General features: G+C 50.5%; 1 protein-coding gene across 1 annotated transcript in view; it reads left to right on the top strand.

The window, feature by feature from the left end:
- PLEKHG2 (pleckstrin homology and RhoGEF domain containing G2) overlaps positions 1–10,078 on the top strand; it is a 56,732-nt gene extending 46,654 nt beyond the window's left edge. Inside the window, exons 17-18 of the mRNA XM_063139775.1 lie at positions 1,956–3,489; positions 7,827–10,078. Of these exons, the coding sequence (XP_062995845.1) occupies positions 1,956–3,489; positions 7,827–9,913 (3,621 nt within the window). The 3' untranslated portion in view covers positions 9,914–10,078. The remainder of the gene's footprint in view (positions 1–1,955; positions 3,490–7,826) is intronic.
- The last annotated feature ends 16,271 nt before the right edge of the window (positions 10,079–26,349 follow it).

Genomic DNA, 26,349 nt, shown 5'->3' with positions numbered 1-26,349 from the left:
ATAATTTTATTTATTTGTTACCCTCCTCTCCCTCTGGATCGAGGCGGGGTACAACACAAATAAAAACATAAAGTACATGCATCTAATTCAAACGTTTAAAACCAGTGCATCATTAAAAACAGCACACCATTAAAAAAGGCATCTTAATTCAGCCGGGTAGGCCTGCCGGGAGAGATCCGTCTTCATGGCCTTCTTAAATTCTGGAAGACTGTTAAGTTGACGAATCTCTCCCGGCAAGCCATTCCACAAACTGGGAGTGGCAGAAGAAAAGGTCCTCTGGGTAATAGTTGTCAACCTTGTTTTTGTTGGCTGGAGTAAATTCTTCCCAGAGGACCTGAGTGTGCGGGGCGGATTGTATGGGAGAAGGCGATCCCGCAGGTAGCCTGGACCCAAACCATGTAGGGCTTTAAAGGTGATAACCAACACTTTATACTTCGCCCGGAAACTATCTGGCAGCCAGTGAAGTGGCTGTTATATAGCCCAACACTTCCATTTGGGGGCAAGAAAGTATTTCAGGCCTGGCCCTGGTGAAAACATGTTATGGGTAGGTGTACAAGGTAGCTGGTGCGGTCAGGCTCAGGGGGGATCAGCATATTCTCCCAGGCATTTAGCAGCATTTAACAATGCTAAGTTTGACCCCAGAACTGTTTTTTTTAAAATGGATACTGCTGTTTTTATACTGTTGTTTTTATGTTTTTGATGGTTTTAAATTTTGTATGTTTTTAATATTTACTGTTTTTAACTTTTGTAAACAGCCCAGAGAGCTTCGGCTGTGGGGCGGTATATAAATGTAATAAATAAATAAATTAAAACATTTGTATCCCGCCCTATATCATTAAGATCTCAGGGAGGTGTACAGGGTAGTATAAGGCTGAGATTTAGGGGTAGGATGGGAGAGTCTCCCTACGGTGGGGCAGGAGGCAAGACAGTGTTCCCAAAGTGTCATCAAGGCAGGTATAAGTGGTACTTAATTTCTCAAGAGAGGCTCGCACCTGTATGGGAAGCCTGACGTACGGCCTCAACAGAAGCCCTGCTCCATCATTCTCCAAACAGGCCCCCTGTCCATGCTCAGAGGCACTTACCTAATAGGCTCCTTTAAAGAAGAGGTCTTGCCAATGTTGGGAGAGGGTGGTTCCAATCAGCTGTGGCTGAAGAGGAGGCGGGGCACCAAGACCAACAGGTGACTGCAAATAGGTCGCTGAACTAAAGAAGCCTTCCCAGCCTGGCGCCCTCCAGATGCTTTGGACTGTCTGGGGCTGATGGGAGTTATAGTCCCAAAACATCTTGAGCAGCCTTCCTCCACCTGGGGCGCTCCAGATGTGTTGGACTGCATCTCCCAGAATGCCCCAGCCAGCGGCTGGGGCATTCTGGGAGATGCAGTCCAACACATCTGGAGCGCCCCAGGTGGAGGAAGGCTGATCTAGAGGGCACTGGGTTGGAGAAGCCAAAAATTAAAGTTATAGCTTACATGGAGTGTGGCCTATTATTATTATTATTATTATTATTATTATTATTATTATTAGATGAATTTTAAACCTAAGAAATTTTTAAGACGTTGTGATTGTTATTTTAATATTGTATTGGTTTTACATGCTCTTTTAACTAGTTTTATTATGCATTACATTGTATTTAATGTTGTTCTCCGCCTCGATCCAGAGGGAGAGGCGGGTAAGAAATAAATATATTATTATTACATATATTAGTATTATCAACCGTAGCCTGCCCCACAGTGTTTGGGGCGATCTCCCCCAACCTGGCACCGCCCCCTTGCAATGTATGGTACTACAACCCCTATCAACCCCAGTCAGCATGGCTAGCCGTGCTGTCTGGGAATGATGGGAGCTTTGCGCCTGCACATCTGGAGGATGATAAGTTGGGCGAGGCCTGCTTTAGGGTTACGCGGAGTTCTTGGGCTGCCCTGCAGCGATGCCATTTGTCTTCTTGTCCTCTTCCAGGATCAACCCCTCCAAAGCAATACCTTGGAAGAACTGGAGGAGAAGGCGGAGGAGGAGGAGGAGGAGGAGGAGGAACTCCAGGAGGATGCACCCTTGGGTGCCAGCCACGTTCCATCCCAAAGAGACCCCCGCCAGGAAGGACCTCCGCCGATGCTTGGTCACCCCGTTGCCAGCGACTCTTCGGAAAAAGAGCAGCAGCAGCAGCAGGAAGAAGAGTTGAGCGGCCCGTCTCCTCTGCATGTCCTGGAGGACTTGGCCTCGGAGGAAGCCTGTGCGAAGCCAGAGGAGGCGGCCAGCGCTGCCTCCATGGAGCCGGGGGCAATGGACGGGGAGAGCCCGCCCCCTGACCGGTCCAGCCAGCCCGACGCGTGCCTCCCGAGCTCATTGGTGGTCTTGAGCAGAGACGAGAAGAGGGCCACGGCAGACGGTGGGGCCAAGCGGGACTCCACGTTGACCAGGGATGATTGGGTGCTGATTGAGAAGATCAAAAGCTACTACGACGGGCTGGAAGCGGTGAGCAAAGTGCCGGAGCTGGGCAAGAAGGACTGTGCCCCTCCTGTGCCTGCCGGAGTGGTCCGAGAGTCCGTCCTCCGGTTCAATAGCATCTTGAGGCAGAACGACGCCCAGGATGGGGAAGTGGGAGGGGCCAAGCATAGGAGGCTCCGCCTGCAGCACGGCGCCACCAGCCACGAAAGTCCTAGCAGGAGCCGAAGCCAATCCTGTCATGCCCAACAGCCTTCCTGCCACGAAGATTCCGAGGAGGGGCGGAGTCAGCTGCCTACAAGCCCGGAACTTTCCAAGAGGGGGCGGAGCTGTTCTGATGGGGGCCAATCACCAGAAGGCTCCAAACATTCCAGCAGCGATGACGCCCACGCCTCCCATGCCTGCTGTGAGAATTCCGATAAGGGGTGGGCCCAGTCTGGCGACATCCAGTCAAGAGCCACCCTGAAGGATTCTGGGAGAGAAAGGAGCCATGTGGGCTCGAGAAGTGGGCGTGGCACGGAGGAGGAGCCAGCAGAGTCTGAGTTCAAATCCTGCGCAGAGATCCGGAGGGCTTGGCAGGAGAAGGAACGGAGCACCATGGACACCCCCAAAAAAGAGGCTAAAGGGGTGAACAGGGGATCGTACCCCTCCCCTGAGATGCCGGTGTACGCCGAACCTCTGTGCATCGTGGAGGATTCAGACCTGGAGGAACCCCCTTTGGTTTCAGACCAAGCGCCAGAGCAGGGAGCCCACGGCGCCAAGGCAAGGGAACCGCCGGGGACCGAGGTGGCCGAGGGGTCTCCTGGCTACCTCCCCTCCTTGGGTCTTTACGAGAACAACGGGGACCCGTGTCTTCTGGAGAACTCCGAACGCATCATTAGCAAAGTGCAAGCCCTGGCGAAGATGTACAGCGAGAAGATCAGCCGGATGAAAGCGCAGAAGAGGGGCTTGGAGAGGCCGGGGGCGCGACCCCGGGGCCCCCACCGGCGGATCCCTGGCCGGAGCTTGGTTGGGATGGAGGAAGGGAGGCAAGGAGCCAGCATCCCCCACTGTGAGTGAACCCCGCACGTGACCCGTGCATGCGGTGGGACTCTTCCCTAGCTAGCAAGCCCCACCCTCGCTTGCCTCCCGGGGGCTTCTGGGCTTTTTCTCCCATCACTCCCCAGGGCCAGGTGGTGGTGGTGGGTTGTTCCTGCATGTATGTAAAACTTTACATTTCTATACCGTCCACCTTGACAGTTTATAAAGATTAAAACCATGAACAAACAATATAGCAACATGATATAAAACCATCCATTTACAAACATATCAAACAATTGAAGGGAGGCATGATAGCAGTCTTCAAGGACTTGACAGGTTGTCCCACAGAGGAGGGCCAGGATCTCTTCTTGATCCTCCCAGAGTGCAGGACACGGAATCACGGGCTCAAGCGACAGGAAGCCAGATTCCGGCTGGACATCAGGAAAAACTTCCTGATTGTTAGAGCAGTACAACAATGGAACCAGTGACCTAGGGAGGTTGTGGGCTCTCCCACACTAGAGGCCTTCAAGAGGCAGCTGGACAGCCATCTGTCAGGGATGCTGTAGGGTGGATTCCTGCAATGAGCAGGGGGTTGGACTCGATGGCTTTAGAGGCCCCTTCCAACTCTACGATTCTATGATTCTAATTTCACACAAACAATAAAAATCCCAGGACCTGTTAAACACACAACCTGAACCTGTGCTGTCCAGTGCCTGGGAGCTAGAAAGATGACAATGTTGGTGCCAGGCAGGCCTCAGTGGGGAGAACACTCCGCAATCGCTGGTACATTTGAACGTCGGAAGCTGCCCTGGATCCGTTTCACCAAGCAGCGCCTCTCCAGGGTTTCAGGCAGGAGTTTTCCCAGCCCTACCTGGAGAAGCCGGGAATCGAACCGGGGCTCTTCTGCGTGCAAAGCTGCGGCAGAAGTCCATGGGCTGTTCTTGGTGGCCCTGGGCAGGGCTTGGGCGGAACATCAGGAGTCCTCTCCAGAGCAAAATGTCGCTGGGCACAGGGCAACATCCCGAGACCCACCCACAAGGGAAGACAAGATGGATGACGGAAATGGGGGAGTGTACGTTTCCCCTCTGGCTTACTTCACTTTCTGAATCTAGGATGACTTCGATTAGATCCACCCCGTTCCTAGGATTCAGAACTAGCTACGCGGCTGCTGCGGAAACGTTCGCATCTATTTTTAAAATGGAAAGGAAAAGGGGGATCCATGCCCTGTGGGGGCACATAGTGAGGTGGAATTGGCTGTGAAAGGGGGCAGATTCATATTGTGTGGGTGAGCTATTCAGTGGTTGGGCCATCGCTTCGCGGTAGAGCACTTGTTTTGCATGCAAAGGTCCCCAGGTTGAATCCTGGGCACCCCTCACTAGGACTGGGGAAGTCCCCTATCAGAAATCCCCAAGAGCTGCTGCCAGTCAGTGTCAACAGCACTGAGCTAAGTAGACTGAGGGCCTGATGCCTATATAAGCAGTGGAGGCTGGTGGCTCTGAGGTCAGTGGGGTGGTGAATCCGCTCCAGGTTTCAGTCGGAACCAGTCAGAGCTCTAAAGGAGCTCTCCAAGATTTGAAGCTTGGCAGGTGCCCGGATGCTGGCCCCCGACTGAAATGAGCACAGCTGGTTACATAATGGCATTGAACGCGCTGCGTGTTGTCATTAGAGCAAAGCAGTAATTAAGAGGCAGGAACTAAACAGTGAAACTAGGCGAGAGAGAAACAGGAGGACTCGCTTGGGGACCGAAGCTCTGGAGGCTTCACATCTGGGAGGCTGAGGAGGAATTCTTTCCCTGGGGGTCAAAATTCATTTTCCTGTCAGAATTCGCACTCGGGTCTGAAAACGTCTTTGATTCTTGTGCATCTCAGACCAGAGTCTCCAATACTGGCTTCTGCCACACAGACTTGTGTCCCGCTATCAGAAGCAGCCCTGCTTCAAAGCGAGGGGAGGGGAGGGATTTGGGGTGTCAGGCAGCGCTTGGCGATCCTCCGGGACGTTCCGTTGCACGATCAAGGGGAGGTGGGCAGACTCACGACAGTCCCTGTCGCCCCACAATTGGGATCCGGGCTGCTTCCCGACAGACGGCTCCCAGCTCTTTTTTTTTCTTCTGGTAAGAAAAATGCCAGAAGAAGCAGTGAGACAATGCAGGAGGGTAAAATTGCATGAGTGAGTCAGGGCGATTTCACGACAACACTCCTGGTCAAAGGCGGTTGGGCTTGAAAAATGGCCGTGGCTGATCCCAGATGCGTTGGGGCTGGTTAGGGTTTCCCAAGCGGGTGGGGATATGCCAAAAGGCAGGGGATTTGCTCATCTGTTCCCACTCCAACCGGGATGCCCTAATTGCTTTGGTTTGCCACTAACTCTCTGCTGGTCCCCGGAGTATTCTAAGTATAAGTTCTCATCGCTGCCTGTGGTCTGCAGAGCTACTCTCAGTTTAATTTATGAACTACAGTTTTATAGTTTTGCCCTTCTTCCAAGCAGCTCAGGGTGACTTACTCTCCGGCTCTCCCAGCCAGACTCCACTTCCAATCCCCTGTCACACACACACACACACACACAGGCACACACCCTTAGCTTCAGCAGTTTAGACCGTTCTTATAGCCCTCCCAAGTCTACGGCATCCTCTAAATCAGCCTTCCTCAACCTGGGGCGTTCCAGATGTGTTGGACTGCATTCTGGGAGTTGTAGTCCAACACATCTGGAGCGCCCCAGGTTGAGGAACGCTGCTCTAAATCAGCCCCACTCAGCCCTGCTTCAACAGTTTGGGGACCCTTTTAATTTATGAAATAAATCTGGAAATCTAACGCATTCCCTGGCCCATTCCCTCGTCACACGCCCCACAACCACTGCCCACTTGTTGCAGGAGGCCGTTTGAGTCAAGCGGGAAAGGCCGGGTGTTTTGAATGACACACACACACACACACACACACACACACACACACATTTTCACAGCTGGACTGTGTGAGTGGTTTTTGCCTCCTCCGTTTTGCTGACCCACTCACTTCCCTTCTATGCAGCTGTGCAAGGAACATCTGCAAAACAAACTCAGCTGGGCGCCCGCATGCGCTTGACTTTCTGTCTTCCTTGCAGGTTTTGTGTCCTTAGGGGGGAGGCGCAGGACTTCAGCGCAAGCATTTTCGCTTACGTCTAAGAGCAAACGGGGGCAGGCCAACCCTTTCAGAAGGTGCCGTAGCTGCAGGGTAGGAGGAACTCGGCGCTGTTGGGGAGTCACGTTGCCCACGCCCAGGGCCCCCTCTGCAGTGAGAGGGGGGCTGGATGTGGTGCTTCCGTGGCACTCCCTAACGATGCCTGCCAGGAGCTGACACATTCTGGCTTGGTGTCCTAGTTGTGTGGTGAGAGGTTTACTCAGTGCTAAAGGAAATGCAGTCTGCATGTGCTCAGAGGAACTCACTCCTTATTACTTCGCAGGATCCAGGGCGGAGTCTCTGACCCCGGGGGAAAATGCAAAGTTCGAGCTCCTAAATTCTGGGCCTGATTCTCAGCTTGTGACATCTCACCGGGCGGGTGGGTAGTTTTGCTCATGCTCAGGGACAGACGGCAAGGAATTAATTGCTGGCTTCCAGAACAGTGCACGGTTTGGCTCGCTCACTCGAGTCACCTGGCACATTTTGCTCAGCCAGTGCCATCCTGCAGTGCACCTGCTTTTTCCCTGGGGCCCGAAATGCACAGGTGGGTGCGTGGGGCTTGCTGGACAGAGAGCTCAGACATGGGTGAGGCGATTCAGAGGTAGGATGGATGGGGAACTTTTTGGGGAACTTTTCAGCACCGGCCTTCTCCCTTGGACTTCTGTCCTAGCAGAGAGACAGGGCCAGATGTGATCAACCTAGTCTTGAACACACTGAAAGTGCAATTCTGTACATGTCTACTCAGAAGTAAGCCCCATTAAGTTCAATGGGGCTTACTCCCCGATATGTGCGTATAGGATTGTAGTATTAGTTGACTAACTGTTTGCCATTTAGCTCACTAGATTTTTATAGTGTACATATTACCAGAACCTCAGGTATCGTCTTAAGCTACTGAAGGACGTGTGAGATTTACAATTTAATTTTAAAAAAGCCGTGGCATGTGAGAAGGAAAGGCCATTTCCCAATGCATTGCTCTGTGCCTTATTACAGCAACACATCAGAGCCATGAATAGACCTGGGTGTCCTTAGCTCTCCACATCATCATCATCATCATCATCATCATCATCAGTTAGAATTGCCCCACAGATCAATCAACTTTAGCTTTAGCTGATTAAGTTGTAAACGGAAGAGAGCTTGGAGGCCTGGTTGTTTCCCTTCCCGCTGAGGAGCTGGGAGTTTCATGCTGCCTCTTGCTTCTGTCTCTCTCTCTCTCTCCTCGCAGGTGAGCCACGCATCTACGGCCACGTCCTCATCCATGAACCTCTCCACCACGTCATCGGGGTGCAGGAGAACACGCCGCTTGTGGCCGCCACCCGGGGGACGGCCCTGGAGTTGCACAGTGAAAGGCCCCGCCCGCTTCTTTCTCCAGATCTCCTGGGTCCCCTGCGGCAGGAATTGCTGTGCCCGCTCTCGCATCTCGCGCACGTGGAGTCGGGGCCTCTGCTGCCCATCGGCACTGAGGAGGTTCCAGCTGTGCACCAAGGCAGAGAAGTCCCAGGAGGTCCCCAACGTCCCCTGTCCCCAGAGTGCATCGCGGATCCAACAGCCCCCTCCAAAGATGGGCATGCACCTCCACACCCCAGAGCCACAACCCAGATGGCGATTGGCGCCCCCAAAACAGAGGAAAGTGCATGCCCACCCAAGCCAGGCAAGGAGATGGAGGAGCAGACACCGCCGACTTGTGGGACTGTGGTCCAGCCAGGGATTGCTGCAGAAACCGGGATGTCCGGCCTTCCCCGAGAATCACAACAGAGTCTCAGTGACGTGGAGGGCGAAAAACCGTCCACCTTCTCTGGCCCCGGAGAAGAAGCAAAGACTGGGTTAACCAGTTCCTCAGCGATGCCCACGGCGGCGTGGGTCTCTCCAGAGATGCAGGATGAGTGTCCCTCCATGAGAAGCAACAGCCCAGCAGAAAGCACCCCCAGGAGAAAAGAGCCCTCCCTTTTCCAGGAGATAGCCGAGAGCAACAGAGCAGATAAAGAGCTGCAGGTGTTGAGCCAAGAAGCCTCCAGAACCCAGTCTGGGGTTCACAGCTGGGGGAGCCCGAATTCTAGCCCTGGCCCGGAGCCGTCGAAGGCCACCGCTCCCTTCCTGCGTGCTTCCTCTGGGATTGCGGCCCTCTCACCCCCCAGGGTGGGGGCGCCTGCCCAGGAAGCCCCCGCCACAAGCCATCCCGATTTCCAAGCTGGGGCGGCAGCAAAGCCTCCGGCAGCCGCTCAAGAGCAGCACCTGGGGGCGCCCCTTTCAAAGCTCCTCCCCTCCTCGCCCGTCCGCAGGTGCCTCTCCTCCAGCGCCGCGGCCATTTCCAGGTACATCGCGGCCTCCTGCATCAGCCAGAGCCTGGCCAAGAAGAACGGCGCCCCTCCGCACGAGGAGCTGCAAGTGCCTTTCAGGCCCCTCGCCCCCGGCCGGGCCCTCCCCAGAGCTCCGGCCAACCCGTTAGCTCTGCTCCCCAAAGGGGCCCCCAAGGGCCGCAGCCATGTGGCGAAAGCAGAGGCCTTGATCCCGAGAGACGCTTCCATGGCCGGTTCCAGCTCCCCTGGCTTCAGCTCCGGCCCGCTCTCGCCGACCCGCCAGAGGGCCGCCTCGGCGGCGGCACACGCCTTGGTACGCCGCGCTCCCTTCTCGTCCGCCTCGGAGCCCAACTCCAGAGTGCAGTCTCCCTGCCCTGCGAAGCCCAGGGTGTGCTCTCCTCCTCCAGCCGGGCCCCGTGCGTTCACCTTCACCCCCTTGTGTGTCCATCCTCCCGGGCAACCGCCTGGCCACATCACAGCCCCGGTGCCGCTGACGCCGCACTCCGCCACAGGGGCGACCACATTAGCTCAGTTTGCTCGATTGAAGGGCAACAGCCTCCCCGACAGCGGGTCGACAGAGAGCCTGGTCATCAACGGGGAGCAGGAGTCATCAGGGTGTGTCCCGGGGCCTCCCCACAACAACTCTGGCCCAGCCCCCAGAGGATGCCCTGGTTCTCACGACTTAGGCAGCATCAAATGGCCAAATGTGCCCGGCCTGTGCCTGAAGTATGTGAACAGAGAACGTAGGTTGAGTCCCCAGAGGAAGCAACTTGAGGCGCCGGGCTGCCAAAACTCGGACTCCCCCATAACTCTGGACGCAGCTCGATCCACAGACAAGAGCCAACAGAAGGCCAGTTATTCGACTACGGTCAACATCCAAATTGGTGGCAGCGGTAGGATCTCTTCCTTTAGTAATGCCCAGGTCAGCCTAACTCATCCCCTCCTGGCCACGCCGGAGCAACTGAGTGTCAGAAAGGTCAATTGCAGTGCCTTGGAGACGCCACCCAAAACGTGATCCGGCACCTTCAGTGGCTCAAGGCACTAGCTGGGACCTACTTTTCAGATCTTGTCCGGGCCTGGGATCAACCCTAATGCTGCACTCAGAGAAGGGTGGAGAGGCAGAAAGTGTGGAAAGGTTTGAATTGAGATGAAGGAGTCTGGCAAGGCATAGCCGTTCCATTTCGGGTTGGAGGGAGAGAGAGAGAGAGAGAGAGAGAGAGAGAGAGAGAGAGAGAGAGAGAGAGAATGTACTTATATCCAAATATGCCAAGGCAAAGATCTGCTTCCCCCCTGCCCCAAACGTAGCATCTTTTGGCCTCGCTGTGCCAAAAGAGATCACAAAATCTGGCTTGAGTCCATCTCAGTGAATTGGGGCCAGCAAGAGGAGGTGTGTTCAGCGCACGAGGGAGGGATGTTAAGCAAAGCCGACACACAATCGGGAGGATGTGGTTCAGTTTTTTAAAATTTGTATTGTTTCTCTCTCCGCCCCCACCCCATTTTAAACAGATTCCAACTCTTGTTAGAAGAGGGAGCCGTGAAGACTAAGAGGATCTTTGTAAATGTTGTTCATAAATCAATGTGTTGAGCAGATGCTATAGGGATGTAGCAGTCCGAAGCTCAGAATAAAGCCCCCGCCCCGCCCCCCCCCGGCACCAAGATGTAACGCAACCAGAACACACAAAGCAATATTTCTCTTAGCGGTCATGTGGAGTTCCAGGTTCCGGGTTTGAAAAACAGTTTTGGTTAATGCTCTCAGGGTGAACACGGATCAACTCGGTTGCTCCTTGGTGAGAGGGGGAGCATAGCATGCTCTGTCTATGCTCAGAGGTCATCGGGGCCGAAGGCACGGCTTCTGAGATTATAACTGGACCAGGGCATCTTTCTTGGGTGAGCAAGAGCTAAACTTGTTCTTTTCCCACCTTGTGATCTCAGCTTCTGGGGTAGGAACCAGATGTAGGGCACCCCTAAACCATGCCCCGCCCTGGTTCCACCCCATGTAGCAACATTGCCCCACAGCATGTAATGAAAGGCCTTCAAAAGAAATAGTAAAGCGTTCTCAATGAAACGAAGATGGGGCAGTGCAGGCTGGTGGCTCCGATGCCAGTGGACCGCCCACTGGCATCGGAGCCACCAGCCTGCACTGGAACACACCACTGTTCCTGATATATCCCAGGCCTCAGCCTTGCAGCTGATCCAGATACTCAGCAAGGGTTCCTCAGCAAAGTCAGACCGCTCTGCTCCCGCACTCTGCGTTTGAGTCATTTCCCAATGAGCTCTGGATCACTGGCCGAGTTTGGAACTTGAGATTTGCAACAAACGAAGAAGATTAAAGAAAGAAAGAAAACCAGCTGTAAAAGCCAAAACAAACAAAAAAGTCAGCTATGCCAGAATACAGTCCCCGAAATTCTTCATTTGCTTCTAAAGCTTCCAAAAGAGTTACGCAGAGTTCCCTGGGTCATAAAAAAAAGTGAGATGGTTCTGAGTTGTTTTAGAAGCAGGTGAAAAAAATTCCCTTTTGAGAGCGAGAGGGAGGGATCTCGAAATGCAACAGGAATGGCATTTTGAAGCAGCTGTTTGGCTGTGGTATTTACGGCCCTTAGAATATAAGAAGAGCCCTGAGGCTGGATCAGACCAAAGGTCCGAGTCCAGCACTCTGTTCCCACAGTGGCCAGCTGGCTGTTGACTAGGGACCCACAAACAAGACACGGTGCAACAGCACCCTCCCGCCCATGTTCCCCAACTGGTATATATAGGCTTACTGCTTCTACTACTGGAGGTAGTAACATAACTATCAGGACTAGTAGCCTTTGATAGCCCTTTCCTCAGGAATTTATCCAACCCCCTTTTAAAGCCATCCAAATTGTTGGCCATCGCTACATCTTGTGGTAGTGAGTTCCATAGTTTGACTACATGCTATGTGAAGAAGTCCTTCCTTTTATTTGTCCTCAATCTCCCACCAACCAGCTTTATGGGATGACCCCGTTGGGTTCTAGTATTCTGGGATTGGGAGGAAAATGTCTCCCTCTCCACATTCTCCACACCAGGCATACTTAGAATCATAGAATAGCAGAGTTGGGAGGGGCCTACAAGGCCATCGAGTCCAATCCCCTGCTCAATGCAGGAATCCACCCTAAAGCATCCCTGACAGAGGGTTGTCCAGCTGCCTCTTGAAGGCCTCTAGTGTGGGAGAGCCCACCACCTCCCTAGGTGACTGGTTCCACTGTCGTACTGCTCTAACAGTCAGGAAGTTTTTCCTGATGTCCAGCTGGAATCTGACTTTTGTACACCTCTATCAGGTCTTCCATTAGCCTCCTTTCTTCCAACTTCAACCAGCCCAGCTGTGGTCACCTTCCCTCATAGGGGAGATGCTCCAGGCATCATTTGAGTTGCCCATCAACTCTTTCTCCCTTACGCTCCTCAGTCATGTATGAGGTGAGGAACCAGCTGATTCCCCCCCACACACACACCTCTCCCCCCAAATCAAATGTATGAGAACAGGAAGCTGTTGTGCACGGCTCTGAGAGTCAGGAAATCAACAGCCTTTCCTGCATCAGATCAAGGGTCCCTTGACTCTCCAGCATTCAGCTTCCAAGAGCAGATCGCCAACCACGTCCGGTTGGCTGGCAGGCGAGCCGTGGAGGGGATTGGTGCCCTTTCGTTGCCATTTGGACCCTGGGTCTCCTGTCCAGCTACAAATTATCGCTGGACTGGAGGTTCCAGTTTGCCCAACCTTGCGCCCTCCAAATGTGTGGCTTGAACTACAAGTCTCATCAACCCCAACCAGCATGAGCAGTGGGGATTATGGGAGCTGTAGTACAACACATGTACTTGCTCTTGTGAGAGCCAGTGTGGTGTAGTGGCAAAAGTGTCATACTGGGAGTCGGGAGGTCCGGGTTCTAGTCCCCACTCAGCCATGGAAACCCACTGGGTGACTTTGGGCCAGTCACAGACTCTCAGCCCAACCCACCTCACAGGGTTGTTGTGAGGATAAAATGGAGAGGAGGAGGAGGAGGAGGATTATGTACACACCGCCTTGGGTTCCTTGGAGGAAAAAAGGTGGATATAAATGAAAGAAAGAAGTAATTAAATAAACAAATAAATCGACATATGTGGAGGGTACCAGCTTGAGGAAAGACATCTCAAATGTGTCTAACCCCCAACTCCAGCAGCAGCAAATCCCAAACATCAACTCTGCATTGTGTGAAAAGATCCATTCTTTTGTCTGTTGTGAATCAACTGGTCTTTTTCATTAGTAGATCAATAGTTCTAGGATTAAGAGACAGAGGGAACCCTTTTCTTCAATCTGCTTGCTTTACACTTTGCATAATTTTATGAATCCCAGTCGCTCGCTCACACCCAACCGTGCAGCATTAATCTTCATTTTCCTAACCTAAATAGTCTCAAACATTCCAGCCCTTCCGCATTTTGACTGCTCTTTCCTTCACGTTCTCCAGCTTTCTGATACCCTTTTTGAGATGCAGCACCAGGACTGTGCAAAGTATTCCAAATACATCTGCACCAAAGAGTTCTATAACGGCATTATGATACAGGCAGTTTTATTTTCAGTCACTTCCGTAATTATCTCTCAAACGGGGATAATTTTTTGCAGCTGCCACAGACTTGAGTCAACGTTTTCACTGAGCTATCGACCATGCCCCCAAGATCTCATCCCTGCATGGTCACCTCCAGTTTAGACCTCACCAATGTCTATGTGCATGCATGAGGGTTGGGGAATGCCCCCAAATGTATCACATTGTGCATTTATTTCGTAAGCCGTTCTCCAATTTAGAGAGATCATTTTGGAGCCTTTTGCAGACTGCTTGGTTTTCTGACGCCAGATCATTTACACAGTGGTTAAATAGCTCGGGTCTCCACTCCCAACACAGATCTTTGGGGACTTTACTACTTTCTTCCCTCCCTGGCAAGAACGGCGGGCGTACCTCTAACCTCTATTGAATCATAGAATCATAGAATAGCAGAGTTGGAAGGGGCCTACAAGGCCATCGAGTCCAACCCCCTGCTCAATGCAGGAATCCACCCTAAAGCATCCCTGACAGATGGTTGTCCAGCTGCCTCTTGAAGGCCTCTAGTGTGGGAGAGCCCACAACCTCCCTAGGTAACTGATTCCATTGTCATACTGCTCTAACAGTCAGGAAGTTTTTCCTGATGTCCAGCTGGAATCTGGCTTCCTTTAACTCAAGCTCGTTATTCCATGTCCTGCACTCTGGGAGGCTCGAGAAGAGATCCTGGCCCTCCTCTGTGTGACAACCTTTTAAGTATTTGAAGAGTGCTGTCATGTCTCCCCTCAATCTTCTCTTACAAGGGAAGAGAATTTCCATTGTAAGGGAGAATGTTGTGGCCAGGAGGAAAGGGGTTCTTAATCCGTCCTTTTCCAATACCTTCTTAGAAATGTAGTTCAAAACACTTCTTTCTCCCCCCCCCCTCACCTCTACAGCCAGATTCCAAAATGAAGTAATCCCAGCTGAGTCTAAAACGGCCAACCTGGGTAGCATTTGCTTTGCTTTCCTCGCACACACGCCTGCTCTGCAAATTCAGGTCTTGGGATGGCCTGTTTGGAAATGGCAAAAGGGTATCCGGAAGTTGTGAAAAAGTGCAAGGGTATGTGGGGGGGGGGGGAGAACAGCCACAGCTGTGTAGATGAAGCGGTTTTGTCAAGTCCCAACACGTGTCTGAACACCAGCCTTTCTCGAGGGAACAGTTGCTTTAGCACAAAGGCCCTGGGAAGCCTTCCGCCATTTGATAAGAACATGATCTCATCTTCTGCGTTATATCTCTTTTATTGGACTCTTTTAAGGCAGTACAGCTGCTCAAACAGATCGCAGAGTCAAGGGGGCAAAGCCATTGCAGACTCAAATGGGAGAAATTTCCGTAGAAATGGGTGAGGCAGACTTCCAAACCCAGACGCGTGAGTTGGCTGCAACTCCCTAGAAGCCCAACAGAAAACAGCTTCCCAAGTTCAGTTGGTGGGCCAAAGGTTGAACATAGAAAGCTGCCTTATTCGACATCAGACCACTGCTCCATCTAGCCTAGTATTATTGACTCTGACTGGTTCCTTTCCTAGCCCTACCTGGACATTTCCGGAACCAAACTTACGAAGTGCCCTGCTGGATCAGACCAAGGTCTATCTAGTCCAGCACACAAGAGGCCAACCGGCTGTCGATGATAGACCATGAGTGCAACACCACTCTCCTACCCATGTTCCCCAGCAACTGGTGTACATAGACATACTGCCTCCGGTTTTGGAGGTAGCACAAACGTAGCCATCAGGACTAGTAGCCACTGATGGCCTTCTCCTCCAGGAATGCAGACCCCGCTGCCGGGCCATTGCTTTGCAATCTCCCCCGGACTCTGGCTGGTGGCAACTCTCTAGCTTTCCACCTAGCTGGGAACATAAGGAAGTTTCCTGAGACCTTGGAGGGCTCCTTTAGAGTTCTGACCGGTTCCGACTGAAACCCGGAGCGGATTCGCGCCCCGCTGACATCGGAGCCACCGTTTCAGCCTCTTTTTCTTGGAGAGGGGTTTCCAGGCTATGGGGCGGGAAAGTGTTCAGATCAGGCACATTTCCAATTTGAGCCAAACGGAGAGGACGTGGGAGAGTGGCGAGTTGGAAGTCGATGCGCAGGGATGCGATCTCGGCAAATGAGCCGCATCAGGCCTAGGCAAAGTAAGATGGCCGCCTCGGGCAGCTAACTGTGGGAGCCATGAAGTGGACCCCAGAATGGGAGCTTGACGGATCTGACCCATGGAACATAATCCAGCACAAGCCTCATTGAAATGAATGGGAGGCCTCGTGCAGCCTCCTTTTAGTGTGTGTGTGTTATACTTTGGATTTTCTGCCATAGTTGAGGGTTGTTAGGCTCAGGAATTGCTTTCACTTGTAAAAGAATCCGCTATTGAACTTTCTACCTTTTTGTCCAGAAGGTTGTGATGCTGCTTTAATTAAACCCGGGGTGCAGAGGCTCGGGCCTGGGTTCCAATCTGGCCCTCTGCGTTTCCCCCAGATGGCCACACCCCCTTCCCCAAGCTCCACCCCTTTCCCCCAAACACCTATCGCTTGCTGGTTTCTTGGCTTTTGTGAGGTGTTTCCTCGACTCTAAAAAGTTGAAACACTTCTACGGCGTCCTTACAGCCAGTGAGAGCTTTATGCCAAGACCTGCAGATATTTTTGAGATCTTGGTTCTGCACCTTTTGCCATGGCCACCACTGCAATGTGGTCCCTGACCGTTTCTCTGAAATGGTATTTGGCCCTGGGATTAAAAGAAGCTTTGCACCCATGAATTAAACCATACCTTCTGGGGAAATGAATGTGTGCCCTTTTTCTCTTCCCCCACCCCCCTTTACAGGACTGGCTGCCTTTTCTAGGTAAACATGCTCGCTTAACAGATGGTGTGTTTATGTGTGTGTGTGTGTGTTTAATTGTCTATTTATAGTGACACCATTTTAATTTAAGTGCAGGGGATTCCCTCATCCTCCTCAGAATGGGTTTGCTTTTCAATATCCCCTTTCCACCCTTGTAAATAAACATTGATAGCGCTGGCCTCCCACTTTGTATCAATGCCTTTTCTTTTCATCGTCTTTCTCTCGTGGGATGTACATAAAATAAATTTATAATATGATGTGGTGCTTTTTTAAAAAAACCCAATGTGGATCTGGAAAGGGAAGTGTGGGGAATGGTGAGAGTAAATAAACGTCCAAGTTTTGATCAAGATGGTTGGTGTCCCTCTGTCTTTGCAAAACCTTCAGGCTCAATAGTTCTGTCATTTCAGCAAGTCTTTTGCCAGACTTGCAGCAGTGGCTAAGATCTAACAAGACAGGCGTTTGTGGTTTTCCAAGCCCTTGTATTGATTCTATCGTTGGCAACAAATTGAAACAGCCCAGGTCAGAAAGATGTGGAGGAGGCCTTTGGGTAAGGTGCCCGGGTTGTCATTCTTCAGGGCTCAGCTCTCCCTCAAACACACACACCTGCCACAAAGTCTCCCAACATGAAGACCTGTATCACACCAGCATCGAGGCTCATCTTCTGCAATGCACTCTACACAGGGCTACCTTTGTGCCTAGTCCGGAAACTTCAACTAGTTCAAAATATGGCAGCCAGGTTGGTCACCGGTACATCTAGGGGGGACCACATCACACCCTTCACTGGCTGCCAATTAGTTTCCGGGCAAAGTATAAAGTGTTGGTTATCACCTTTAAAGCCCTACATGGTTTGGGTCCAGGCTACCTGCGGGATCGCCTTCTCCCGTACAATCTGCCCCGCACACTCAGGTCCTCTGGGAAGGATTTCCTCCAGCCAACAAAAACAAGGCTGGCAACTATTACCCAGAGGACCTTCTCTTCTGCCGCTCCCAGTTTGTGGAATGGCTTGCCGGGAGAGATTCGTCAACTTAACAGTCTTCCAGAATTTAAGAAAGCCATAAAGACTGATCTCTTCCGGCAGGCCTACCCAGCTGAATTTTAAGATGCCCTTTTTAATGGTGTGCTGCTTTTAATGATGCACTGGTTTTAAATGTTTGAATTGGTTTTATGTATTTTGTGGTGTTTTTATTTCTGTTGTACCCCGCCTCGATCCAGAGGGAGAGGCGGGTAACAAATAAATATATTATTATTAATAATAATAATAATTATTATTCTGTGCAATCACTGCGAATTGTGTGCAATGGACTCCGCAGTTTTCCAGCTTATAATCTGCTTTTATTGTGAAATACTCTGAAGTTTTCCAGTTTATAACCTGCTTTGACTGTGAAGTACTCCCATGCATCCTGCTTTAATTGTCCTTCAAAGGCAAAAGACCCGACCCAGTTTGGTACAACTTTTGGAGCGAATCATTTGTTGTTTTCCAAGCGGCCACTGGGGGTGCAGGAGCAGGATTTGATATGTTTAAAGAAAAATTAAACAAATGCTTACATCTGCGTAAGTTTTAAAGATAAAGACATCCAAATTGGCACAGTAATAGATATTAAGGAGAGCTTTAAGCATACCAAATTTGAATCAGATTGGGTCATCTGTTGATTTTTTATGATTTTTTACATTTCCCCCCTTAAACCCATTTCCTGGTATGCAAAAGATCTTAGGAGCACTGCTGCCCAGGGTGTGATTTAGCTAACAACAACGTTATACTGTAGGGGATAATTTGAGGGAAACAGGTACGTGGGATGAAGCTAGAAATCTCTTGATTGGGAAATGGATGCCCCTTGTTTTTAGCGCACACGTAGGTAAGTGTGTGCGGATCGACACTAAGGCACCACACAGTGCACACAGCCTGGGCTTCCACACGCACCGTAGCTGCTGCAATTTGTGGAGTACATTGCCAGCTAAGTACATTTTTCCCCCTGAAATACCTTGAACGAAAAGAACACGGCATCCTTTTAGCTCTTAAATGGATGGAGAAGAGTAAATCCACAGCAAAAGTAAATTCAGGTGAGATAGATCCTCAGGAATACGTAACATGCAGCACAGGTTATAAGCTGGTGTGAGAATAGGGGTGTTACAACGGCATTCCTGTTTTCAGCTCTGAAATAGTGAAAAGGATGTGTTGGAGGCCAGCCCATCTGGCTCTATCAGATGTGCTGGACTGCAACACCCATCATTCCCAGTCAACATGGCCGATGTCCTTGGGAGTTGCAGTCCTACCCACCTGGAGGGTACCAGGTTGAGGGAGACTGCTCTAAGTAAACTGTAGTCCACAAAAGCTGGTACGATAGTAATTTCGTTGGCCTTCAAGGGTCTTGGTTGCTTTCGCTGCAGTGGACTCACACGGCTACCCTGCTTCAAAGGCAAGCTTGCCTCTTTGAGGACTAGCGGCTGTGTTTCTGCATAGCTTGTGCAAACCGTGCATGAGTCTACCTGCAAAGGGAGAAACGTGAAGAGCCTAACCCAGGCAGATGGTGAAGGCCTTGCCTGCCCACAAAATGCCACTGAACACGAGACTGCCACGGGGCAGCCTTTCCACGTGAGTCCCACGGACTTCTCTGTTTGTTTCTTCAATGGATGCAAACAGCCCAGCTGTTGCACTTTGGAAGAGGCCAGGAATGAAGCTGGCGGGAGCAGCGGACAAGCGCTCAGGGTTAGGGGGCCCTTGCAAGCCCTGTTTTCCAAGAACACGTGCGGAAGAAAAAGAAAGAACGATCATTACTTGCTCTACTGAGACACGATAAAGATTTCCTGCGCTTTTTAAAAAGGTGAATAGCTGAAACATGGGGGGTATGTGCGTCAAAACCCTCAGGACCACTGTGCAGAGCAGGGAGGAACAATGCGGAGAAGGAAAATAGCTGCGAGAGCAGAGGGCACGGCGGGGTGAGGTGGGGGGGTGTACTCATCTGCTCATTCCTCTGTTCCAGAGCAGAAGTTTCCCCCTTGGAATGCACATCGCCTGGCAGCCCCATTTTCATCTCCAGCTAAAGCTGCTCTCGGCTTCATGGAGGGAAACACGCAGGCAGGTCGTTTCACTCAGCAAGACCGATAGCTTCCAGGGTACTGTGGGGAGAGGGGGGTTGGTTTTAAGCTGGAAAACAGCACAGGGGTGAAAGGCGGAACCCCACTCCATGGCACTGTGGTCTAAATCTGCTTCAGGGGGGACCCACATGTGCAATTACCTCCCCCCCCCAAAAAAAAAGAGATGAAGGAGATAAATTTTCATAGGGTCACCCTGGCTTAGGAAAGCATAAAGGTGCTGAAACCTCACAAGGAGCTCTGATTGGGACTAGTCAAGCATCTGCTGCAAAACCTATTTAAATTAGGGCTAAACTTTGCGTGATGCTCAACGCGTCAGTTGCCCTTGCAAGCAAAACTCTAAACGAGAAGCACTTTCAATAGCTCCTTGAGAGCTCCGACTGGGTCTGGATGAAACCCAGAGCGGATTCACCACCCCACTGACATCGGAACCACCCAGCCCCCACAATTGTATTCACATTTACTTGGGGTGTGTGTGTGTGACTTCCTTTTTGAGCGGGCACACAGGGGATTGTCCCACATGGGCGAAATGCCATGCACGCTCGCTTGGAAGTAACTCCCATTGAAACCAGACCTCTCCCTTCTGAGTAAGCCTGACAAGGATTGGGCCGCCTGCGTGTGAGCCAGGAAATCCTTGGTCCATGATTCACTTCCATCACAGACAGCACGAGGCCGTCTTTTATTTATTGCATTTTTATACCGTTTAATAGCTGAAGCTCTCTGGGTGGTTCACAAAAATTAAAACCATTCAAAGTATAAAACAAGCAGTATAAAAGCATGATACAAAGTACAATATAAAAGCACAATCAGCAGCAGTGCAGAAATACAAATTTAAAACAGCCAAATTAGAATTAAATTTATAGACTAATAATAACAACAACAACAATAATAATTTTATTTCTTACCCGCCTCTCCACTTTGATCGAGGCAGGGAACAACAATAAATGATAAAATACATAATACTCGATTAAAACATAATATACATTGTTCAAAACATCCTAAAAAACGTCCTAAAAACATTTTTAAAACATCTTAAAATTCCACTGGATAGGCCTGCCAGAAGACATCAGTCTTTATAGCTTTCTTCAACACTAGTAGACTGTTAAGTTGACGAGTCTCCTCCAGCAGGCCATTCCACAGTCTGGGAGCAGCAGAAGAGAAGGTCCTCTGGGTAACAGTTGTTAATCTAGTTTTTGCTAGCTGTTAAAATGCTGAGAGAATAAAATGCTGGGAGAATAAAGTCTTCACCTGGCGTCTGAAAGAGTATAGTGAAGGTGCCAGGCGAACCTCCTTAGTGAGCTCATTCCACAGCTGGGGTGCCACAGCAGAGAAGGCCCTCCTCCTGGTAGCCACCTGCCTCACTTCCTTTGGCAGGGGCTCACGGAGAAGGGCCCCTGACGCCACTGTCTGCTCAGCCTCAACGCCCACCCCTCCACCGCCACCCCACCAACAACAACCCCCAAGAAGGAAATAATCCTTGTGGCTTCCGCACAGGGCTGTGGAAGGGAGCACTAAGTTAATATAGTAAGTTAAAGTTCTCCAAATCTACGCCAAGCAGGATATGACATAGAATCATAGAATAGTAGAGTTGGAAGGGGCCTACAAGGCCATCGAGTCCAGCCCCCTGCTCAATGCAGGAATCCACCCTAAAGCATCCCTGACAGATGGTTGTCCAGCTGCCTCTTGAAGGCCTCCAGTGTGGGAGAGCCCACCACCTCCCTAGGTCATTGGTTCCATTGTCGTACTGCTCTAACAGTCAGGACGTCTTTCCTGATGTCCAGCTGGAATCTGGCTTCTTGTAACTTGAGCCTGTTATTCCATGTCCTGCACTCTGGGAGGATCGAGGAGAGATCCTGGCCCTCCTCTGTGTGACAACCTTTTAAGTCTTTGAAGAGTGCTCTCATGTCTCCCCTCAATCTTCTCTTCTCCAGGCTAAACATGCCCAGTTCTTTCAGGCCACAGCTAGACCTAAGGTTTATCCTGGGATCATCCAGGGTCCGCCCCTGCCTGAGCACTGGATCCCCTGTGTGTCACCTAGATGAACAGGTTTGACCCCTGGACGATCCAGGGATAAACCTTGGGTCTAGCTATGGCCTTAGTCTCTCCTCATAGGGCTTTGTTTCCAGACCCCTGACCATCCTGGTTGCCCTCCTCTGAACACGCTCCAGCCTGTCTGCATCCTTCTTGAATTGTGGTGCCCAGAACTGGTCACAATACTCTAGATGAGGCCTAACATTATGAAAATGGTTTGAAAACCATCCATGGAGTGCATCCTGGGCTCCAGCAGTTGTCACTACTGTTATAAACCGTTTTAAAACAGTAGTGTAGATCCTGCCCTGGACAGTTGGGGAGGGGGGAATGCAGTCTCAGTGCATAATATTATTACGGCTGGATTCTCAGTAGGGTTCTTCTTTTTCTTCTTCTTCCTTCCTCTCGCCGGTGGCCCTAAATCCTGGCACCATCAGGTTGTTGTCTCGCAGGCAGCTAGAAGTGCAGCCCCGGGGCCTTTGTTCACTGTCAGCACTGTGACAAATACAACCCCAACTTCGGTCCATAAATTGAATGCGCCTTTCATGCGCCGAGCAGAGATGAAAGAGGCGACCCATCTGTGTTTCAATGGAGCTCCCCACAGTTGATGTTTTTCAGGTCTCGAGAAAGGGGAGGAACGGCTGGGAGCGGGAGGGGGAGGGGGAGGGGAGGGAGGAACAGGCAGCCCAAAAAAGCCCCGGGCAGACTCTAGGACCCCGAGGACGCCAGTGGGATTCACCTGCTTTAGACGTCTCCGAGAGGAATCAAAGGGGCGGCTGCAGGAGCTTTCCGCTTCTTCAAAGAGCAGCGTTGCTGCTTCTTCCCGCTTTGGGATCTCCACCTGGAACCTGGAGACGAGCATCCTTTCATTTCTCATCACTCAGCGGAACTTGCGCAGGTAAGTCGGCACTCTCTGGTCCTCGCTTCGTGGCCCGGGGATACGCATCCCCAAATGTTGGTTGTACTTCTAATATTGCAACTTACCTAACTCTGTAGGACCACCAACGCGCGTAGTGCTCATGAAAGCACGATCAGCGAAAGGAAGCCTCCTCCTGCCTTTATACAAATCGACGGTGCGACCACACTTAGAGTACAGTGTACAGTTCTGGTCACCACCCCTAAAAAGGGATATTATGGAACTTGGAAAAGGGCAGAAAAGGGCAACTCAAACGATGAAGGGGCTGGAGCATCTCCCCTAGGAGGGAAGGTGACATCAACTGGGATTGTTTAGCTTGGAAAAAAGGAGACTCAGGGGAGACATGATAGAGGTGTACAAAATTATGCATGGTGCGGAGAATGTGGAGAGGGAGACATTTTCCTCCCTCTCTCAAAATACTAGAACCCAATGGGGTCATCCCTTGAAACTGATTGGTGGGAGATCCAGGACAAATAAAAGGAAGGACTTCTTCACACAGGGCATAAATTATGGAACTCCCTACCGAGAGATGTAGTGATGGCCACCAATCTGGAGGCAAAGGCTATCAATGGCTACTAGCTCGGATGGTTGTGTGCTAGCTCCAGTTTTCGAGGCAGTAAGCCTGTGTGCACCAGTTGCTGGGGAAACATGCATAAGATTGTGCCCTTAGTGCATTTATTATTTTACATTAGCTCTTTTAAATGCATTTTTTTAAAGGTAAGCTGCTTAGAGTTCTTAGGACGTCAAGGTTGAAATAACTAAATAAAGTTGGCATTGACTGTAGCAATAATTGCGTTTTTGCCCAGAGTTTGTTGGAGTGCGCTGTGCTAGGTGGACTCTCTCTTCTCTCTGTTCTTGCAAACTTTGGGACAGTTCATTTCTTTCCCCCACCCAGGGCTGGTGCCAGACTATGGCCACTGCTAGACCTAAGGTTTATCCTGGGATCATCCAGGGTTTGCCCCTGCCTGAGCACTAGATCCCCTGTGTGTCACGTAGATGAACAGGTTTGACCTCTGGACGATCCAGATAAACCTGAGGTCTAGCTATGGCCTATTTTGCACCCTAGGCAAGGTAAGCTACTTGCGCGCACACCCACACCCACACCCAAAAATGCCAACTTCGATTCAGCTGTTCAAGAAGAGTTTCTGAACTATTATATTTTCCTTTTATTATGTTTTTTTCTTAAAACAGCCAATTTGTATAAAACTGTGGCCCTCAAAGGACAGTACTGCGCCCCTCTGAGGTCTGTGCCCTAGGTGGCTGCCTCGTTGGCCTAATGGTAGCACCAGCTCTTCCCCCCAACCCACCCCAACCCATTTCCACCTCCATGCTATTTCTTGATCTAGGACAGTGGTTCCCAAAGTGGGCGGTACTGCCCCCTTGGGGTGGGTGGGATTGCATAGGGGGCGTTAAGAGGCAAGGGGGCGGCAGGGGCTCTCGAGGTGGCCTTTTCCGTACCAGGAGTTTTGGTTACAGAAGGAAATTTCTGGTCGCTCTCATGCACTATGGGGAGGGGTTCAGAAGCCTCTGGTTGCATTTCCAACATCCTATCTGGTCTGCCGACTTCTCTCCAAGCAAAGAAATCGACTCCCAATTACTAAACATGGTGATTTAAGGCTCATGTTAAGTGACTTTAAACCAGACATGGGGAAACTGGTATCCCTTCATCAAGCCCACCCATCACATTAAGAATTTACAGAATAGTGAGGTACTCTACCCTAGTTACTAAATGCAATATCTAATATTCTTGCTAAATGACTATCAGACTTTGAAAAGATGATATCACTGGATCAAGTTCATCAATTATGTTTAATTGAACAAACTAAAAGAATGTAATTGGATTTTGAATAAATATTCAATTAATTGTTACTGTTTTGAATTTTATTGTTTTTATCTTCCTTAGTGGGTCATTGAAAACTGCTATTCTGAATAATGATTTTTATAGGGTAGGTTAGGGGGCACGGGGCATGAGTTTGGGGAACCAAGGGAGCAGTGACCTGAAAAAGTTTGGGAACCACTGGTCTAGGAGATTCCCTGATACTTCCACTCCATCCTTGTCTTTATCCACTGCGCAGTGCCTGTTGCAAGTCATTCGGGGCAGGAACTGGCATCCCTTCAACCTCACACACTGCCGGTGCTGGAGAGCTCTTCCCCTGGCAGTACAGAGGCTTCTGTTCTCAGCTGAGCATCATCTCCCAAATGTCCGCGTGTGCCAGCCGAGGTGGTGGGTGGAAGGCAAGTAATAGTTGCCTCCTTCCGGAGCAAACTCTCTCCCAGCCACCCACTGCAAAATCTCAAACACTTTAGAACTGTAAGGACACCTTCGCATTTGCAATATTCATTTAGTCGCTTTAGATAAGTCACACGCTGGCATGCAATGTTGCTCAGGGGAAACCTGATGACTAGAATAAAAGCCTATTAAAATATGTACAATAAAACAGCTCAACAGTAAATAAATAAATAACAATATAAAGGTAGCATGAAAACAACCAGTAAAGCTTTAAAATGGATTAGAGTTGGAATAGTTTAAAAGGCCTGGGGGAAGAAATTGAAGCAGTTTTTCCCCTGGTACCTAAATAATGACAAGGTAGACAAGCTGGAGCGTGTTCAGAGGAGGGCAACCAGGATGATCAAGGGTCTGGAAACAAAGCCCTATGAGGAGAGACGTGAAGAACTGGGCATGTTTAGCCTGGAGAAGAGAAGATTGAGGGGAGACATGAGAGCACTCTTCAAATGCTTAAAAGGTTGTCCCACAGAGGAGGGCCAGGATCTCTTCTCGATCCTCCCAGAGGGCAGGACACGGAATAACGGGCTCAAGTTAAAGGAAACCAGATTCCGGCTGGACATCAGGAAAAACTTCCTGACTGTTAGAGCAGTACGACAATGGAGCCAGTTACCTAGGGAGGTTGTGGGCTCTCCCACACTAGAGGCCTTCAAGAGGCAGCTGGACAAGCATCTGTCAGGGATGCTTTAGGGTGGATTCCTGCATTGAGCAGGGGGTTGGACTTGATGGCCTTGTAGGCCCCTTCCAACTCTACTATTCTATGATTCCATGATTTCTGGCCTCTGAGCATTTCATAGGAAGGAGGAGGCCACCTCACATCTGAAGATCTACTCATTTGTCCTGCCCTGATCCCACATTGGATTCAGCCTTCTCCAATCTGGTGCCCTCCAGATGTGTTACTGCCTAACACATCTGGAGGGTGCTAAGTTTGGGGAAGGCTGAATTATTTGCTTTTGTGATGTTGACTTGTTGCATGCCAATGTATGCACCAACTTCACCATTTCCTCTCCCCAGGCTCTGTCTTGTTTTGTATTCCATTTTAAAAACATTAAGTCCCAGGTTCAAATCTCCTATTCATCCATGAAGCTCACTGGGTGATCCTTGGCTCAGTTGCTTCTCTCTTGAACTGTCCTACCTCATAAGGTAATTCTAAGGATATTGGGGTGGGAATGCGGAGATAGAGAAAATCATGTATTCTATTTATTACATTTATATCCCGCCTTTTCTCCTCCAAGGATCCCAAGGCAGTGCACTCCTCTCCATTTTATCCTCACAACAACAACCCTGTGAGGTAGGCTGGGCTGAGAGTCTGTGGCTGGCCCAAAGTCACCCAGTGAGCTTCCATGGCCGAGGGGGGAGTAGAACCCAGGTCTCCCGATTCCCAGTCCAACACTCTAGCCACTGCAGCACAGTGGGTCTCCTCAGCTCCTCACAGAAAGGGCTGAATATGGATGCAATTCAATAAATCAACCTTTCCCAGCAAATAATATTTGCAAATTCAAAATGGTCTACAAAGCATGTTTTATTGCAGCCTGATGCCCTCCAGGTGAGTTGGACTATAATTCCCAGCATCCACAGCCAGTCTGCAGTCTGGCTGGGCACCAGGCTGGGGGAGACTGCAGTCAAACATGCTTCATGCGGACCATTTTGAATTTGCAAACGTTTTAAAATCACTGCAGATAAACAATAGCTATTGCTGTTCCTCCTTTCCCCTCTGAGATATGATGAGACATCTCTTTGGTTGATCCAGGTC

Source organism: Elgaria multicarinata, chromosome 13 (assembly GCF_023053635.1).
Source record: "Elgaria multicarinata webbii isolate HBS135686 ecotype San Diego chromosome 13, rElgMul1.1.pri, whole genome shotgun sequence".
Taxonomy (NCBI): Eukaryota; Metazoa; Chordata; class Lepidosauria; order Squamata; family Anguidae; genus Elgaria; species Elgaria multicarinata.
The sequence above is the reverse complement of the archived record's forward strand: the minus strand, read 5'-3'. Positions and strand labels throughout refer to the sequence as shown.